The following is a 20,228-nucleotide window of genomic DNA, read 5'->3' on the forward strand; positions in this document are numbered from 1 at the left end:
GTGGACTAACCCGAGCTCAGCTGTCTGAAGTGAAACAGTGGATGACAGGATCAGACTCTTTGATTCTCTGACTGTGAAGAAGCTGCACATGGTGTTCAGTCTGACTGAATCAAATGAATCCAAACAGAAGAAAGAAGGCGTTACCTGCTCTCTGTGATCATCTGACTCTTTAGATTGTGTTTGATAAATCTTCATATTTTCTATCAGTCAACCATCAGTTTAGTTCTAAAGACATGTCTTCACAGGGGGACAAAGAGGACTCATGTTAGAGAGGAGCAGATAAGAGGATCCAGACCAGGGTCTGGACTGCAGACAGTCAGTCAGAGCAGCACTGAACAAAGTAAGACTGTACACCTTTGAGCTTCTGTGATCTCCTAAAACACGACTTTTATTGGTCAAAAGTCTAGAAATTAAAACTCTTTTTACTTCTTTTACAAAAACATCTGAAAACAATAATCAGATTGTATCATTCTCTCTTTCAGTAGATAGAGGTCAGCAGGAGGTTTTAGATCAACATAAGGTCAGTCTGAGGACGAGATGTGAACGTGTGACTGAAGGAAGTGAAGAAACAGGAAGTAGAATCCCCCTCAAAAGGATCTTTACTGAGCTCTTCATCACAGAGGGGCAGAGAGAAGAGGTGAACACCCAACATGAGGTGAGACAGATGGAGACAGACTATAAAAAGAAGATCCTCCATGAGACTCCAATCAAGTGCCAGGACATCTTTAAAGCCTTACCCGACCAACAGGAACCAAAGACAGGAGCTCAACCCGACCAACAGAAACCCATCAGAGTGGTTCTGACAAACGGCGTGGCTGGTGTTGGAAAAACCTTCTCAGTGCAGAAGTTCACTCTGGACTGGGCCGAGGGCTCAGAGAACCAAGACGTCAGTCTGCTGATCCTGTTTTCATTCAGGGAGCTGAACTTGGTCAGAGATCAGCACTACAGTCTTCTTGAGCTGCTCCGTGTTTTCCATCCAACATTACAGAAGGTGGCAGCAGAGACGCTCGCTGTCTGTAAACTGTTGTTCATCTTTGACGGCCTGGATGAAAGCAGACTGTCATTGGACTTCACAAACAGGGAGGTTGTGTCTGATGTCACACAGAAGTCATCGTTAAACACACTGTTCACAAACCTCATCAAGGGGAATCTGCTCCCCTCAGCTCTCATCTGGATCACTTCTCGACCTGCAGCAGCCAATCAGATCCCTCCTTCATGTGTTGACAGGGTAACAGAAGTACGAGGCTTCACTGATGCCCAGAAGGAGGAGTACTTCAGGAGGAGGTTCAGTGATGAAGATCTGTCCAGCAGAATCATCTCACACATCCAGACCTCCAGGAGCCTCCACATCATGTGTCTGATCCCGGTCTTCTGCTGGATCACTGCCACAGTTCTGGAGCACATGATGAGCACAGAGCAGAGAGGAGAGCTGCCCAAGACCCTGACTGACATGTACTCACACTTCCTGCTGGTTCAGACAAAGAGGAAGAAGAACAAGTATGGTGAGGGACATCAGGTGAGTCCACATGACCTGACGGAGGCCGACTGGGAAGTTCTTCTGAAGCTGGGGAGGCTGGCATTCGAACATCTGGAGGACGGAAACATGATGTTCTACCAAGAAGACCTGGAGCGGTGTGGTCTGGATGTCACAGAGGCCTCGGTGTACTCAGGAGTTTGTACAGAGATCTTCAAATCAGAGTGTGTGATCTTCCAGAAAACAGTCTACTGCTTTGTTCATCTGAGCGTTCAGGAGTTTCTGGCTGCAGTCTACATGTTCCACTGTTTCACCAACAGGAAGAAAACAGTACTGAGGGCTTTTCTAGGAGAAAGACATGTAGATTCAACACTTGATGTTCTCCTAAATGAAGCAATGAAGAAATCCCTGAAAAGTAAGAACGGTCACCTGGACCTGTTTGTTCGCTTCCTTCATGGTCTTTCTCTTGAGTTAAACCAGAGACTCTTAGGAGGCCTGCTGGGTCAGACAGACAACAGTCCAGAAATGATCCAGAGAGTCATCAACAACCTGAAGGAGAGGAACAGTGATTATATCTCTCCTGACAGAAGCATCAACATCTTCCACTGTCTGACGGAGATGAAGGACCTCTCAGTCCACCAGGAGATCCAAGAGTTCCTGAAGTCAGAGAACAGATCAGAGAAGAAACTCTCTGTGATCCATTGCTCTGCTCTGGCCTACATGCTGCAGATGTCCGAGGAGGTTCTGGATGAGTTGGACCTGAAGATGTACAAGACATCAGAGCAGGGACGACTGAGACTGATTCCAGCTGTGAGGAACTGCAGGAAGGCAAAGTAAGTCCAGATGAGATGAGCATTATAAATCCGTGTCATGTACTAATTTACTTTTTTTAATATAAACTAAACCAAAAAAGTGTTCCTCTGTTAAAGTTCAATAGATTCATACGTGATACGAGAATTCCCAAAGAAGTGACAGGGTATGATGTCTCCGCAGCCGGGGCCCCACTCTGTAGCCAGGCCCAGGCTTGGGGCTTGTAGGAGAGTGCCTGGTGTCTTGGCCTTCGCTTGTGGGGCTCGGCCAGGTTCAGCCCAAACAGACAACACAGGCCATGTTAATAGATCACACTTCAGATCACAGACTATAGATGAAGAATATTTAAGAGGAAGGAAGCTTCACCAGTTCCAGGGAATAAATCCAACTCAGTGGTTTGTCTGTAAGGACCAAAGAGCTCAGATCATTCATTTCCAATCATTTATTCTCTGGTTTTTAACTGGTTTTCTGCCAGAGGAAAACCAGTTAAAAAGGAAAGGCTAATTTTCATCTTTAAAACTTACTACAGAATTAAAGATATGTTTTCTATCGCATTAAGACTATCTCTCCACTACATATTCCTTATGTATGAGGCTGACCAAGTGGTCAGGTGACGTTCTGGACAATAAGCTTCAAGACAATCCACCTGTGAGGTGGCTAATGACAGCATAAGAGCACCCGTGCACCACAGGTCACTGATCATTCTGATTCCACGAGAGCAAGTTGGCGTTTGTGTGATTACAAAGAACAAAAAAAGAATAGAAACTGTGTGGGTTAGAAGGAGAAAGTCTTTGCCACTCACCAAGTGTAAGAGAGAGTTTGCTCTTTGACAGAGTTGCTGTTTACTCCACATATGTTTTGTCCGCTGTTTTTTTTAGCATTTTCTCACAATCCGTGCCTGGCGTATTGTTCTGTCAAGGGACTGACGCGCCATAGGTACAAAGCTTATCTGGCTATCTCAGCCACGGGAGAGCTGTGAGTAATCCGACAGACGTTTCTGGCGTATTGCTCTGACAAAGGGCTCAGACGCCATAGGAATAAACTGTCCGTTCAAGCCGTGGGGAGGCGGTGGTGTCGTGTCACCCATAGTCAGCGCGACAGGCCTACCTCGTGTGACTTTGCGAGATGGCGAGCCGCAGCCATAACTGTGATGGATGTGGGGCGCAGATGCCTATTGAGGTTGGACATGATAGGTGTGTATTGTGTTTTGAAGTTAACCACGCCACTATGGCGAGAAAGAACCTTTTCTCTAGCAGACGGTTGTCTGCAATGCAGGGTTGAGAAAAGGTTGGCTGTGCAACTCTGTCACCATTGGACCAGACCACGGCAGCCCTCATGTTCCCTTCAGGCTCTGTGCTCTGTGCCCCTTCATGAGCTTCCCGATGAAGAATGTTGGATGCCTCGCTGGTTAAGGTACACAGGGCAATGGCAGTGCAGTCGCAGCTGGCTAATACAGGGTCCATAATGGCGCTATATAATTGGCAGCTGGCAAGTGAGCTGGGGGCCAGATATGATGGGCGCGTTGTATCTGAACTACAGCTGGTTTCATCTGTCATGGCATGTTTGATGAAAAAGCATGTGGCAAATGCAGGCCCAAGAAGCGCATCATTGTGCCCTCGAGGTGTCGGGTGCACTGGTAAAGCGTCGCAGATGGGGAACTGGACAAAAAAAATATATATATATATATATATATATATACAAAAAAGGCTCTAAAAAAGGCAATGATTTTTAATGCGATTATTGCACTTGGTTGAGATTATTGCACATACGAGTGAAAGTGTCCATGTGTTATTGCACAATGAGGGTAGAAGGAAAGACGCTCCAACTCCTACCCCTCTGTCCCATGTGCTCTAGTCCTCCTCCCCCCAAGTGAGGAGTTGTAGAGCGTGATGGCATGATGGACAAAGGAGTTTGAGTCTGTTGGTTCTGCACTTGGGAAGGAGCAGTCTCTCACTGAACCGGCTCCTCTGGTTACTGATGAAGGTGTGCAGAAGGTGGCTGGCATTGTCCATAATATCCAGCAGTTTGTCCAGTGTCCTCTTCTCTGCCACCGTCACCAGAGAGTCCAGCTTCATGCCGACCACAGAGCTGGCCCGCCTGATCAGTTTGTCCAGTCTGGATGTGTGCTGTTTGGATATGAGCCCCCCCCAGCATACCACGGTGTAAAAAAGCACGCTGGAAACCACAGACTGATAAAACATCCCCAGCAACTTGCTGCAGATGTTAAAGGACCGCAGACTCCTTAGGAAGTACATCCTGCTTTGTGTCTTCCCGTACAGGTGGTTGGTGTCGTATCATGATGAGTCCCCCACCTTTACTTTTCCCGCTCACTTTTGCATTTCTGTCGGCTCTCATGGCAGTGAATCCCAACATATTCACGTTAGCATCCGGTACTAGGTGGTTTAGCCATGTCTCCGTGAAGATGAACAAGCTGCTCTCACGGTAGATCCGGTGGTTGTTCAGTGCGGACAGCTCGTCGATTTTGTTCGGCAGCGAGTTCACATTCCCCATGATGACGGAGGCAATCGATGGCTTGTAGCGCCTCCGTTTCTCCGCTGTCTCTGCTTTTAGCTTAGCTCCGGCCTTGCAGCCCCTGGGTCTCCTCCTCAACTCCTCCGGGATGGGGTGTTGTATCCCAGCTTGTCCCATTGTTCTTAGAGCCAGCAGTTTCTCCCGAGAATATGTGAGAAAACTGGCTCCTGGTTGAGTGTTAAACTTAAGCGAATCCATAGGCTATATAAAGCACACGATCTCTTCGCAGGGAAGAGTAAACAAAAAGAGCTAAAAAGTTTAAAAAGGTTAAGAAAAGGCTAAAGTTAGGGCTAAAGAAAGAGAGCTGCTGGAGAGGCAGCCGTCTCTCACAGCGCCACACACACACACACACACACACACATGCCAAAGACAGCCCTATTGATGGCGCTGGCCACCACTAGGCAGATTGGAGAGCTTCAGGCTCTCTCAGTTCATGCGGACCTCTGCAGGTTCCTACCGGCATTTCTTTCCAAGGTCCTTTCTGAATCTAGGACGAGTCAGAGGGTTGAGCTCCGGTCTCTCTATTCCATTCAAGGAGAGAACGAGGAGCGAAGATGCTCACTGGTATGTCCAGTAAGAGCACTTCGAATGTATTTGCACAGCACACAGACAAACCGGAGGACAGATCAGTTATTTGTCTGTTTTAAACTGGAACAGATAAACCTTTGTCGAAAGCAAGTCTTTCCCACTGGATTGTAGAAGCGATCCAGCGGGCATATGTGGGCACAGGGGTCCTTTGTCCCTCTGTGGTGCAGGCACACTATACCAGCCCCTCTGATTAGACAAGGATTTTAATGAAGTGTGGGGCATGGCCGCGGCTGTCAGTTTGTCACTTTAACCCGCAAGGCTCAAACATCGGCACAAAGAAAACATATAAAATATTGATGCTTTCATGATTTTGACAACAATGGGTCACAGAGGAGATGAGGAAATAAAACTAAACTTCAGAGACTGTATTTCTGCACTCTCACTCTCCTCTACCTGGCTTTATGTTTCCTGGACGGGCGGAGCTTCAGAGCTGATAAATGCAGCCAACTCACCTGCTGTGACCTCTGATGTGTAAAGTTAAGACCAAACAGGACAAATTCTTTCATGATCAAATGTGAGAAGAAAATATCAAATGCTGGTTTTATAGGTCATGTTTCTCTATTTTGTGTGTCACAACAGACTTTCTGCCTGTCAACTCTCAGAGACTCACTGTGAAGTCATGGCCTCAGCTCTGAAGTCCAACCCCTCCCATCTCAGAGAGCTGGAGCTGAGCTACAACAAGCTGAAGGATTCAGGAGTGAAGCTGCTGTGTGAGAGACTGCAGAGTCCCAACTGCAGACTGGAGACTTTGAGGTCAGATCACTGACTGTAATATTTATATGAATATAATAGAAAATGAGTTTGAATGTATTTTATGGTTGAGATGCCTTGTCTCACAAATCGCCCCTACGAAATACAGTACAACAATAGAAAGAGCAACAACAGAGCACCTAATCTTTGGGTTTTTTGGAACCTGAAAAATAGAGACAAACCAAAACAAGATAATCCTTTATACATCTCGCAAACGGAGAAATTGCAGGAGATTAAATGAGTTAATAATATATAACTGTAAAAAAATATATATATGCAAAAATAATTTAAAAAAGCCAGTAACTTAAATATGTAAGTCTGTATAAACTGTATGAACACTATCATGCACAGAGTGCATATAAGGATGGACATGTGATTGCACAAGTGGTCCCATGAATTATTATCGCAATGAAAATCCAATTAATGTAAAAATATTAATAAGGTCAGGTGACTTCTTATAACATTATTATTGCACAAGAAGTAGGAGTAAATTGTCCAGTTTGGTGTGTTTTATGATCTTATGGAAGGAGGCTTGGTAAACAGTCCGACTGCAGCAGGAAGGAAGGACCTGCAGGGGGCGGAGCCTGTCACTGAAGGAGCTGCCCAGTGCTGTTACAGTACCATGCAGGGGGTGGGAGACGTTCTGCATCAGGGATCATCATACTCATGTCTCCCACCACCTCCACAGGGTCCAGGGGGCAGCTCAGGACAGAGCTGGCCTTCTTCACCAGTTTGTTCAGTCTGTTCCCATCTGCAGTCATGCTGCTGCTGCTCCAGCAGAGCAGCAGCAGCTGAGTTGTTTACGTTCAAACCGTACTGGCGCCTGTGACTGGCAGTGCCACGGCTCGCTCTCTATTTTGTAGATTATTGATGATTATTGTTTCACTATATGTGATCTTAGCAGCCCAGATGACAAATGGAAGTGTCCTGGCTTTACTAACCTATGATCGGGACTCTTTATTTCGTATCAAAGTGTCATTGGAGGACATGTTTCATACCTGGGACCGTTACAAACAGGCATTTCCGCCTCCGTTTGAAATCCATCCCGACTCACAGGACTACTTGATGCTGTATCGGGTGCCGAGAAAGACCCGCAGGAGATCCAGGAGGTCCAGAAAAAGAGGCTCTCGGTCCGGTATCCAAGTAAAGCAAAGACGTGCTGCGGCGCACGGGGGCTCCGTCGTCTTCGGCTGCCGGGACCACGCTCGGTTCCTGCGCCAGATCCCTCTCCTCGATGTGTGCGTCAGCGTGTCCTCGCTGCCGCCTGCCCGCACTTCAACAACTGTCCTGGACCCTTCGCAGTGCTGGAGCCATGGTCAGGGGTTTTCATCGCCATCGCCTACTTCCGTGTTTATGCCGGCTTTTCCAGCATGGACCAGCTGGAGCTCACGTGACCGCTGGATGTGCCTTCGTCCAATCCCGCTCCTCAACACGGACACTACCTCCGAGACGTCAATCCATGTCGGCCTATTGAATGCTCGTTCAATTGCGAACAAGTCTCATTCACTAAACGATCTTTTTACAAGAGAAAACCTGGATATTATGTGTCTTTCAGAGACATGGCAGAGAGATGAAGAGTTCATTCATTTAAATGATCTCTGTCCACCTGGCTGCTCTGCTGTCGGGAAGCCCCGCCCCTGTCGCCGTGGTGGTGGCCTGGCCATTGTTCACAGGGAGGTCCAAAAATGCAAACTGATCCAGTCCCAAGATTTCTCTTCGTTTGAATCACAGATGGTTAAGATGGGTTCCTCATCCCCTTTTTACTGTGTGTTGATCTACCGTCCTCCTGGCCCTGCTGCTGTCTTCTTAAAGGATTTTAGTGACTTCTTGTCCTCTATTATAAAGCTGGACTCTGTTTTAATCCTTGGGGATTTTAACCTTCATGTTGATGACAGCTCATCTTCCCCTGCAATGGAACTTCTATCATTGACTGAAACTTTTAATTTTGAACAGCATGTTTCTGAGCCCACTCACCAAAAAGGCCATATTTTAGACTTAGTTTTTACGCTTGGCCTTGACATTTTAAACCTGTCTGTAAATGATGTTCATTTGAGTGATCATAGTCTTGTTCTGTTTGATCTGCACTTTTGTCCTGAGCCCAAGCCTTCAACAGTCAGGTCTCAGAGGCGTGTTATCACTGCTAATACTGCAGATAGTTTCTCTCATTTATTTGATCCTGTCTTGGTCATGAACTGTCTCGATGTGGATGATCTCACTCACTGTTTTAACAATCACTGTGTAGAAATTCTGAACCAGGTGGCTCCTGTTAAAACAAACTCCTCTACCAGGGAAAAAGCTCGCCCGTGGACTAATGAAGACATCCTAAATCTAAAGAGACTATGTCGAAAGACTGAACGCCTGTGGAAATCCACTAACCTTGAGGTGCACAGGCTCTACCTCAGGGACCTTGTGTCTTCATACAATGTGATGGTCGAAAATGCCAGATCCGAGTATATCCACCAACTGGTAGCACTAAATAAGAAAAACCCCAAAGTGTTATTTGAAACGATAAACTCACTTGTATGTCCTGCTGCCCCAGTTACCCCCGTGTTTTGTGAAGCTGACAGCAATGCCTTTTTGAGATTCTTCACAAACAAGATAAAGATGATCAAGGACAACATCCCGCCCCCTCTTCGTGTTACCCCTGCTGTTTCTGAGCCTGTCTCCAGCTTGTGGTCCTTGTTTAGGACTGTGACGGTTGCTGATATTTCAGCAGTGATGTCTAAGATGAAGCCCTCCTCTTGCTCATCTGACGTCCTTCCCTGTAGGCTTTTTAAAAAAGTGTTTGGGGAAATCGGCCCGTGTGTGACCAAAATGGTTAACCTGTCTTTGTCCACTGGTGTGTTTCCTACTGCATTCAAACATGCCATAGTGGAGCCATTACTAAAAAAAAGCAGGCCTAGACCAAACAGATCTTAATAGCTTTAGGCCTATTTCTAAGCTCCCTTTCATGTCAAAGATCCTTGAGAAGGTGGTCTGTAATCAGTTGACCCTTTTCCTGGATCAAAGCAGCATCCATGAACCGCTTCAGTCCGGTTTCCGTAAGCAACACTCCACGGAAACGGCCTTACTGAAAGTGTCCAGCGACATTATGATTGCTGCTGACTCTGGAAAGTTCACGGTCCTGGTTCTCTTGGACCTGTCCGCAGCTTTCGACACTGTAGACCATCAGATACTGCTGAGAAGACTGAGGGATCAAGTTGGACTGTCGGGTTCAGTTCTAAAATGGTTCTCTTCTTATCTAACTGGACGAAGCTTCAATGTAGCAGCCAACCAAATAAGGTCGGATTCTGCGGACCTGCTGTGTGGAGTGCCTCAAGGTTCCGTCTTGGGTCCTGTCTTGTTTTTGCTGTATTTGATCCCTCTAGGAGAGATCATACGAAGGTTTGATGATGTTTCTTTCCACCTATTTGCTGACGATATCCAGCTGTACTGCTCTTTTAAGCCGTCCGAGATCCAGAAGCTGAGCTCCCTACGTCTTTGTCTGATGGAAATCAAACAATGGCTCAGCGAAAATTCTCTGCAGCTCAATGCTGAGAAAACAGAAACATTGATTCTCGCCCCTGATGACTCAATTCCAGGGATTAAGCAGTTCTTGGGGGACCTAGGCCAGTCCGTGAAGCCTAGTCTTAGAAACCTGGGAGTTATTTTCGACAAAGACATGTCTTTAGTCCAGCACTGTAAACAGCTGTCAAGGAACTGCTTCTTTCAACTGAGGAAGATCTCCAAACTTAGAAACATGGTTTCGCAGAATGATTTGGAGCTCATTATCCATGCCTTTGTGTCTTCACGTTTAGACTATTGCAATAGTTTGTTTTCTTGTCTTAACAAGAAAGAGCTCTCTAGACTGCAATTAATTCAAAATTCTGCAGCAAGAATTCTGACCCGCACAAATAGGAGGTCCCACATATCCCCTGTTCTGAAAGACCTTCACTGGCTGCCAGTGTCTTTTAGGTTCAGGTTTAAAATCCTGGTTCTGGCCTTCAGAGCCCTACATGGTCAGGCTCCCTCTTACCTTAGTGAGCTGATCCAGCTTTACGCTCCTGTGCGAGCGCTGAGGTCTATGGATCAGAACCTGATGAAGGTCCCTCGAGCTCATTATCACACTAGAGGTGACCGGTCTTTCCAGGTCGTTGCTCCGAGCCTCTGGAATGAACTTCCATCATCCTTGCGCTCAATTGATTCAGTTGTCACTTTCAAGAGTCAACTGAAAACGTTTTTATTTGTCCAGGCTTTTAATTAGTCTCTTTTAGGGCTGCTATGATTTTTGTACTGTCTGTATATTGCTTGTGATGTTTTTAAACCCTGTTTGTGAAGCACTTTGTGGCCCCTGCCTGCGAAAAGTGCTATATAAATAAATTTTACTTACTTACTTACTTACTTACTTACTATGTAAAGGATAACTGTGCTACCACTGAGTCATAAAAGGTCTTCAGGAGATCTCCCTGCACTCCAAAGGACCTGAGTCTCCTCAGCAGGTGAAGCCATTCTTGTAGAGAGTCTGTATGTTATCAGTCCAGTTTATTGTTCAGGTGAACAGCCAGGTACTTATAAGAGTCCACTATCGCAATGTCCTGGATGTTCACCAGTGTGTGTGTGTGTGTGTGTGTGTGTGTGTGTGTGTGGGGGGGGTGGTGGTTCTGTGTCTGCAAAAGTCCACCACCAGTTCTTTGGTTTTACCTGCGTTGATCTGGAGGCAGTTCCACTGGCACCAGTCCACAAAGTCCAGGTTGAGTTCTCTGTACTCCCCATTGTCCCCAATGGTGATGAAGCCGTTTCTTGGCTCCCAGGAAATCACGGTCTGCCTGGTCAAATGTCATAAGTTTACGTTTGTCCAAGAATGTTTATAAAATATATTTATTCTTCTTTTATTCTTTATTCAGATTGAGGCGCTGCAGTTTGTCAGAGATCAGCTGTTCTTCTTTGGCCTCAGCTCTGAAGTCCAACCCCTCCCATCTCAGACAGCTGCACCTGACTGAGAACCAGCTGCAGGATTCAGGAGTGAAGCTGCTGTGTGATTATCTGCAGAGTCCAAACTGCAGACTGGAGACTCTGAGGTCAGACACCTTTTCTTTCTTTAAGTCTGTGCTGCTGTTCAATACCTCAGGAATGATGAACACTTCCTCTATTTCATACCGTTCATGTTTTTATGATCATATATCAAAACAAACTGTGATTTAAACGTACTGTGAGGAGGTTTGATCTGCTGATGAAACACACTCAAAGTAATCTGGATTTCTCTTGATGATTGTCTGAAGTCAATAAGACCACCAACATTATAAAGTCCTTTTGAAAGTCTGCCTGTTTCCGGCTGCTCGCTGTCACATGAGGAGAATCACAGGACGCTGTCTGGAAAAGCCTTTCTTTATATTTCCTACAGAAGAGATTCACACTGACTTGTAGTTTGTAGAGTTCGAAGAAAGCAGGAGGAGTTTTTCTGTGAGCGAATACTGTACAGGGGTGGTCCCCAACCCCCAGGCCGCGGACCGGTACCAGTCCATAAGTCGCATGGTTCCGGGCCGCACAGAAAAATAAATTACACTTACATTATTTCAGTTTTATTTACTATCCGAGTCTGAACAACGTTTTATTTTGAAAAATGAGCAGATTCTCTCCGTAAGCTTAGGGCTCTCATTGATTTAGCGTCATGGTGAGGTATATATTTTAATGTACTTTATATTTGTTTTGTGGTGAATCTTATTTTGAAGTCTTGCTGAAGCGTTACCATAGCGACCAGAGCGTTAGGGGACAGAGAGGATGTTACTCTTATTGTGTTGTTGGCGCATTTCAGGAGGACGCTGTTTATAAAGTTGCATACAAGTACACATTGGATTCACGTTTATTATTTAATTTACAAAATGCCACAGTTTGTGTGTTGGTCATATTTATCTGCCACACCTTAACGGCCGGTCGGTGAAAATAGTCTGACATTAAACCGGTCCGTTGCGCAACAAAAGTTGGGGACGGCTGCTGAACAGGACAAGATCAGTAAAGAGAGAAGAGGTTTCACTTTGTCCACAGGGGGGCGCCAAAACAGACACGTCATGAAAGTTCCTCACAGGAGCTTTGAGTGTTTGAATCTAAGAAGGATCAGGAAGAACTAAAGTATTAATGCATCCTAATAAAGTCCTTCAATGTTGGAATGAACAGATGTGTGGACAACATCACACATTCATGTAAAGCTCACTGTCATCTACATTTACTTATTTTATTCTTTATTCAGATTGAGGGACTGCAGGTTGTCAGAGATCAGCTGTTCTTCTCTGGTCTCAGCTCTGAAGTCCAACCCCTCCCATCTCAGAGAGCTGGACCTGAGCTGGAACAACGACCTGCAGGATTCAGGAGTGAAGCTGCTGAGTGATTATCTGCAGAGTCCAAACTGCAGACTGGAGACTCTGAGGTCAGATCACTGAATGTGTCATTCATTTGGATCATTTTAATCCACATCCTCCATTGTTGCACATTTCAGGATTTATATATTATCAGTATTTGTCTGAATTTAAATCTCTGGATATTTAATGATTTAGGAGATTTGTTTTGAAAAAAAAAAAAATTCTGACTGCAGTAAAATTTAACATGAAGTTGCACATGAAGCCTCTGGCTCCTCTGGTTCTGTTAAGTCTAATGAAGTCAAATTTAATTATTTAGCATATTTCATACGACAGACGCAGACTTAATGTGCTTTAAAACAGAAAAATAACAAAGATGATGTACAACAATGACATAATGTAAAAGCACAAAAGATAAGAAGGTATTCCACATAGGTTCAGGGCAGAAAACAGGGAGGAGGACCCATATGCAGAAACAACTGATTTATTTAAACTAAAATGAGAAAAACAAAGTAAATCCAGGGAGCAGACGCGATAAAGTCAGACCATACATGACAAACTACAAAAGACAAACTGACTACCTGAGATAAAACAGGCGGGCGGGCAGGCAGGCCTCCCTCTCTCCCTATTTCATTGTCTCAGGTAGTCAGTTTGTCTTTCGTAGTTGTCATGTATGCAGGCAGGCAGCATATGGGTGATATAAAATATTTTATTAGTGTATGATGGAACCAAGTGGAGGCACATACAAGTTAAACAACAGATGACCAAGATTTGACCCTTTGGGGATTCCATAAGGCATGCTAACCTCATCAGATATAAAATTACCAATGGAAACAGACAAGGATCTGCTAGTAAGATGACAGCCAGAAAAGAACAGGGGCTCTAAGGCCTAAAAAGTGCTCCAGGCATTGAAGCAGAATGTGATGTTCGACCGTATCGAACGCTGCTCTGAGTTTAAGAAGTACCAGGAGAGCCAAGTTGTGGCTATATGAGCTAATTCTAAGATCATTAATATTTTTGATAAGCGCAGTTTTTGTACTATGGTTAAACCTAAACTAGCCTGGTACATGCCAAATAGAACATTCTGTGAAAGATATGCCAGTGTCATCAAGCCAAGTCTTAGTAAGGAGAATGAGTCAAGTTTGTGAGATCTAATAATGCCATTTTAAGTGAGTGTGCAGAATACATGGAAATGTCAGCTGTGACAAGGACTACACTGAGATGGTTTGAGGGTTTTGGAGACTGTGCTTGAATAGCACACTTTGGCAGGACCTTTACTGTCATGACTGGATATCATAGTGGGAAACACTGAGGTCTGGATCAGGCCTTGCCGTGGTACATAACGTAATGAGTTAAAAGTAATGAAACTGGTAAAATTATCAATCAGCTGCTTTATTCCCTTTCTATTAGGCTGCAATCCTTCTGCTCTGTACAGGCTCAAAGTGAAATCATAAGGACTTGTGGTTCAATAATGTCTGATTTGATAAATGTAGTAACATCACAGAGCTGACTGAGATCAGCAGCCTGTTCTTCATCTGTGCACATGAACAGCTGGATGAATGTTGAGCTGACATTTGGAGGATTTAGATTTAGTGAATACACAATCAGAAATGATCCTCTAATCATTTAGAGAAAACTTGATTCATCAGGACAAAGTGATGTTGAGATACTCATCACAACCTGAACACGTGTGACTGGATTACACATTATTTTTATTCTTCTTTTATTCTTTATTCAGATTGGATTGGTGCAGTTTGACAAAGATCAGCTGTTCTTCTCTGGCCTCAGCTCTGAAGTCCAACCCCTCCCATCTCAGAGAGCTGCACCTGATTGGGAACAAGCTGCAGGATTCAGGAGTGAAGCTGCTGTGTGATTATCTGCAGAGTCCAAACTGCAGACTGGAGACTCTGAGGTCAGACACCTTTTCTTTCCTTGAGTCTGTGCTGCAGTTCAACACCTCAGGAATGATGAACACTGTGTGAATCCTAACCTGAAAACAAGCTGAGCAGCATGAAACAAGCTAACATTAGCAGCAGCTCTGCTCCCAGCCCCCACTGACCTCCTGAGTCCACTGAAGAGGGTCTGCTAATCTCATGTTGTGTTTGTCCTGCCTGCCTTCATGACTCATTAGATGTTAGATGGTCGAGCCTCTGATCTAAGAACAGCTTCCTGTACGGCTCACAGGTTTAAAGAATGTGTGGTGATAATCACAAACAGTTCATGAGCCTCTCATCACCTTTAACTTCCAAACAAGCTCCATATGAAATACACAGATCCAGAGAAGAGCAGCACAGAGACATTTAAGACTGTAGAGAGGACTCTGACAAACCTAGTCAATGAGACCACCAACATTATAAAGACTTTTTTGTTTTAGTGAGGGAATACTGTACAGGACAAGATCAGTAAAGAGAGATGATGCATCACTTTGTCCACAGGGGGGCGCCAAAACAGACACGTAATGAAAGTTCCTCACAGGAGCTTTGAGTGTTTTAATCTAAGAAGGATCAGGAAGAACAAAAGTATTGATGCATCCTAATAAAGTCCTTCAATATTGGAATGAGCAGATGATCACATCATAGTTCCTCCAGGATGTCGCAATGCTTTGATCACAACAATTCATGCAATTCAATCAATGCCCGTGTATTCTGGGCGACCTTGCAATTTTGTCCCATCACCGCAACAGTTCTGCAAATAGTTTAAAGAGTCTAAATAGTTTGCCCCACAAGTTTTACCAATCGTAGCAGTCCCCTGTGAAAAAAGCTCGCTATACTACACCAAAGTTTAGAGACCACTGACCAAACTCCCTTCCATGTTTATACTTTATGTATTTAGGAGAGTGTGCCTTAAGTAATGCAGGTCCTCCTGTCGTCATGACAAAAGTTTGTTGTGTGGCAGACACTGCTCCGTTACTTTCTACTGCATGTTTAAAATTTGACATCAGTTTTCAACCCAGCAGACATGGAGCGAAGACGACGTGGGTACAAGATACGATTTGTAGGATGTTAAAATCCAGGGAATATCATACATTTTGTAAAGAGCACCCGTGAAGTCAACCCCACCTTTTTGAAAGGAGGAAAGAGCTCAGAACGGCTTTATCCAGACCACCACTTTCTGTTAAAAGAAAACCCCTAGGTAACACAGGGTCGAAAGCAATATATTAACTTTAATGTGTAATGAAGTCAGATGAAATGTGTGTGTGTGTGTGTGTGTGTGTGTGAGAGAGAGAGAGACATCACTGAGTGATGCAGAGGAGTACTCTTCAGAGTACAGTAAATGGCTCTGCTGAGGTTCAAATATAGGCATCACTCAATCATAATGACGTGTGTGCAAGAAAATAGTTGACATGAAGAAAATCGCAACTCGTTTAGCAATGTGTGCTTCCTGCAGTAATTTAATATAAAAAAAACATTGAAAAACATTGCAACATGCATTGCAATATTTTTTAAAAGCTGCCACGAAATCATGCATTTTAGGTCACAACAATCCTCCAAAAAGTCCACGAAATCATTTACAACTTTTATTCTTTTTTCAGATTGAGTCTCTGCAGTTTGTCAGAGATCAGCTGTTCTTCTCTGGCCTCAGCTCTGAAGTCCAACCCCTCCCATCTCAGAGAGCTGGAGCTGAACTCCAACAAGCTGCAGGATTCAGGAGTGAAGCTGCTGTGTGATTATCTGCAGAGTCCAAACTGCAGACTGGAGACTCTGAGGTCAGATCACTGACTGTGTCATTCATTTATCTCATTTCAATCCACATCCTCCATTGTTGCTCATTTCAGGAATTATATATTTTCAACATTTGTCTGAATTTTAGTGTCTGGATATTTAATGATTGAGGGAATTTCTCATTTTTTGAAGTTGCTGAAAAACTTAGAGATTTGATATGAAAATGTTTTTATGACTATGTGAAGTCAACATTAACATAACTCTGGTTCTGTGACGAAGTGAAATCATGAAGACTTCAATTATGTCTGCTTTTATACATGTACTAATAGAGAACATCGTGGTGACCACACTCAGGCCAGACATAGTCCTGGCGTCTGAAACAACGAGACAAATTTTCCTACTGGAGCTTCCTTGGGCAGACCAGATATGATAGAATAGGATATTACTTTATTGATCCCCAATGGGGAAATCTGGGCGTTACAGCAACAGCAGCAGTGCAGAATCAAAACAAAAAGTCAAAAACCGAATAAAATGGTAACATAAACATAAATACAATTCCAGGTAGAAAGGGGGATATATATATACAGAGGACTATCATGTGGTGGACTCAACAGGACAATGAAAAAAATAGTAATAATACTGTGCAGTGAATGGCTTGTTAAAGTGACCAGTGAAAAAAATAAATAAATAAATACAATTTTAAAGTAACACGTGTGATCAGATCAGTAAACAGTACTGACAGTTATAAAGTATAATAAATATAGTGCAGCTTTGACGAGAGTATAGATATATAGTTATAAGAATCCATAGATGAAAAACCATCTATGGATGGTTCTATAACCAGCAGGCGAATGCCGAAGCAGGGGACGGAGGTCCTGATGCAACCCCATGGAGGTCGGGTTAAGAGGGTTTGTTGGCCAGTCTCTCATCAGGGCACTCAAGACGTTGGGAGTGAAGGGACTGCAGAACAGTTAAGCCATCAGAGCCATCACAGACGCAGCAGAAAAAGTGTTAAGATAGGCTGTGGATCAAGCGAAGGGATCCGTAGGCCACACAAGCTACTTTGACACAAACCATGGCCTGATCAACCCCGGCTGGGTCACCTAGGCAAGGGTGTCTGTTTTGAGACCCAAAACACCCAATCAATCCAGGAGCATTGACGATGTAACTAAGTTGCTCCAAAAGTGTTTGTTAGAAATTGATCTTGCCAAGCCAGTGACCTCGAGTAATAGGCTGGATGACGACCATGAACAGTATGGCGACTGCTGGGGACAACTGGAAAGACAGTAATCGGGGCAGAGAGGGTCAGCAACCCCAACTGCAGCTCCGGTGAGGGGGCACCCATAAGCAAGCTACTGAAAAGTGTACTGGAATATAACCCCAGGGGTACCCAAGAAGGGGGGGGAGGGGGGAGGGGGGGGGGGGGGGAGTATGAGCACCCTAACAGGACGGACAAACAGGGAACTAAACATGCTAACGGAAAAACTACGAGAGCAGTCTGTTCATGTGGCAAAGTCTGCAAGAACCAGCATGGCCTGAAGATGAAATGTTTGACAGAGAAGCAAGTGGAGCAACACACAGGTTCCAAACCTGGTGAGACGCATGAGGAGCCCGGCCAGGAGTCAATTCACAGTGCCACGACCCTCCATGCTCGACAAGTCCCACCCTATGTCAGGCATTCAGAACACCGCTGGGTCATGTGGCCTGCTGCCAACAAGCAAAAACAGTGGCTCCAGTTTGACGAGGATCTGGACCAAGTCCTTGAAGCTACTGCAAAGGGAGATGTAGACCAGAAGTTGCGTATGATGACTGCAGTGATCATGAACATTGGTGTGGAAAGGTTTGGAATAAAGGAACTACAGCCAACCAGAGGTTGAGGAATGCCAAATAGAAGGGAGGTGAAGATAAGCCAGCTTTGGCAGGAGCTTAGACTGCTAGGGTGGCAGCTTAAGCAGGCAATGGAGGAAAAGGCCGGGCTGGCAGAGCTTAGCAGTATCCTGAGGAAAAACCTCACCACCTTACATCGAGCCGAGTGGCATAGGAGGAGAGGCAGGGAAAGAACCAGGAAACATGCAGCTTTCATCTCAAATTCCTTTGGCTTCACCTGGATTCCAAAGGAGGAGAGCTCAAGCACCATCGAGCAGTTCAGGGTCATCTCACTCCTCAGTGTTGAGGGCAAGACATCCTTTAGTATCAATGCGTGGTGCATGATGGAGTTCCTCCTGAGTAACACTTACATTAAAACATCGGTGCAATAGGACGTACTACTTGATCCACGGGAGACCATGGATCCACGGGAGACCGTGGATCAAGTGAGAGATCCGTGGGCCACACAAGCTACTTAGACACAAGCCCGGCTTGATCAACATCGGCTGGGTCACCTGGGCGAGGGTGACTGTTGCGAGACCCGAATAACCAATGAACCGAGGATACAACACGGATGATGTCTTACTTATACCAAGAGTGTTTGTTAGAACATCACAGAGCTGACTGAGATCAGCAGCCTGTTCTTCATCTGTGCACATGAACAGCTGGATGAATGTTGAGCTGACATTTGGAGGATTTAGATTTAGTGAATACACAATCAGAAATGATCCTCTAATCATTTAGAGAAAACTTGATTCATCAGGGCAAAGTGATGTTGAGCTACTCATCACAACCTTAACCCATGTGACTGGATTGTACCGTACATGATTATTATTTTTTTGTTATTCTTTATTTAGGTTGAGGTGGTGCAGTTTGTCAGAGATCAGCTGTTCTTCTCTGGCCTCAGCTCTGAAGTCCAACCCCTCCCATCTGAGACATCTGGACCTGAGTCAGAATAAGCTGCAGGATTCAGGAGTGAAGCTGCTGAGTGATCTTCTGAAGAATCCAAACTATCGACTGGAGACTCTGAGGTCAGACTTTCAGTATTCTTTGGTAAACCCTCCACATATTTGAATTTATTTATTTAATAGGGATATTTATTTAACAGGGATAAAGTAATTTAGTTTCAATACAAAGCATGAAACTGACAGGGGGACAGATCCAAAAGTATTTGCCAGGTCAAGGAATAACACATTAAGGTCTCTTGGAAGGAAGCCAAATCAGCTTCATCATCATGGGCACCTACGATGTTCTCACCAGAATCTTAATCAGTGGTTTGGAGAAGACCCAGCATGCCCTCTCTGCCAAACCTCCGGCAAAACCAGTCTGTCCCGAGGCTGTTACACCTGGAGGTATAACCAAGTCTTACCACAATTGGCAATCATTGTGGGAGGAAAGAAACTCACCACCAATGCCCTCCTTCACCCAAAATAAAGACATCCATACACTACACCCTTTGTGAAGCGCCAACTCACTGACCAGAGAGAGCCTCTCAAATCCTCAATGCACCTATCTGAACTGCTGAGCAGGCATCTTTCAAGCCAGCAGTATCAGCCCACATCAACCACAAGTGGGCCTATCAATGAAACATTGGAGGAGGAGGAGGGTGCCCACCTGATGACCCTGATTACATTATTACCCCTCTCCCCAGGTAGAACCAGGATCCTTTCACCACATCCTCTCCTCTTTCCCTCTTCTTTCATCTCCTTCCCTCCTCTTCTCTTTCTTTCACTTTCTCCTCTTTTGTTTCTCCATTTCCCCTTTTTCATCTCCTCCCCTCCTCCTTCACCTCCTCTCGTACTTTCACCACCTCCCCTCTTCGTTCACCTCCTCTCTTACTTAAACCACCTCCCCTCTTCTTTCACCTCCTCCCCTCTTCTTTAACCCCCTTCCCTCCTCAACTTTTTTCCCCTACTCCCTTCTGTGGGGGGAGGTGTGGTGAGGTCATCGCAGCCAGAGAGTCCGCTCTGTTTCGTTCACACGGCTGCAATACGCCCCCCGTATCAGTTTCACTCCACCCTGGAGCTCAAATTCAAAAACTTGCGTTTTCACCCCGGTGAAACACCAACGCCGTGTGAACGAAAGGCCAATCTGATACTCAACCGTTTCATTTTATTGTCACAGTGTCTCTGTGTAAACGGGGCCTAAATTCATGCTCCTTTCACAAGCTAGGGGGAGGAGAAGTATATGGATAAGTAGGCTAATGTTGGTATGTAG

General features: G+C 44.9%; 1 protein-coding gene across 1 annotated transcript in view; it reads left to right on the plus strand.

Moving 5' to 3' along the window:
* The window catches only part of LOC306823874 (NACHT, LRR and PYD domains-containing protein 14-like), a 106,259-nt gene that overhangs the window by 39,778 nt on the left and 46,253 nt on the right, over window positions 1–20,228 (plus strand). Inside the window, exons 4-10 of the mRNA XM_079343764.1 lie at window positions 483–2,307; window positions 5,984–6,157; window positions 11,038–11,211; window positions 12,378–12,554; window positions 14,222–14,395; window positions 16,016–16,189; window positions 18,869–19,042. Of these exons, the coding sequence (XP_079199890.1) occupies window positions 483–2,307; window positions 5,984–6,157; window positions 11,038–11,211; window positions 12,378–12,554; window positions 14,222–14,395; window positions 16,016–16,189; window positions 18,869–19,042 (2,872 nt within the window). The remainder of the gene's footprint in view (window positions 1–482; window positions 2,308–5,983; window positions 6,158–11,037; window positions 11,212–12,377; window positions 12,555–14,221; window positions 14,396–16,015; window positions 16,190–18,868; window positions 19,043–20,228) is intronic.

Source organism: Symphodus melops, assembly GCF_947650265.1.
Source record: "Symphodus melops genome assembly, chromosome: 5".
Classification (NCBI taxonomy): Eukaryota; Metazoa; Chordata; class Actinopteri; order Labriformes; family Labridae; genus Symphodus; species Symphodus melops.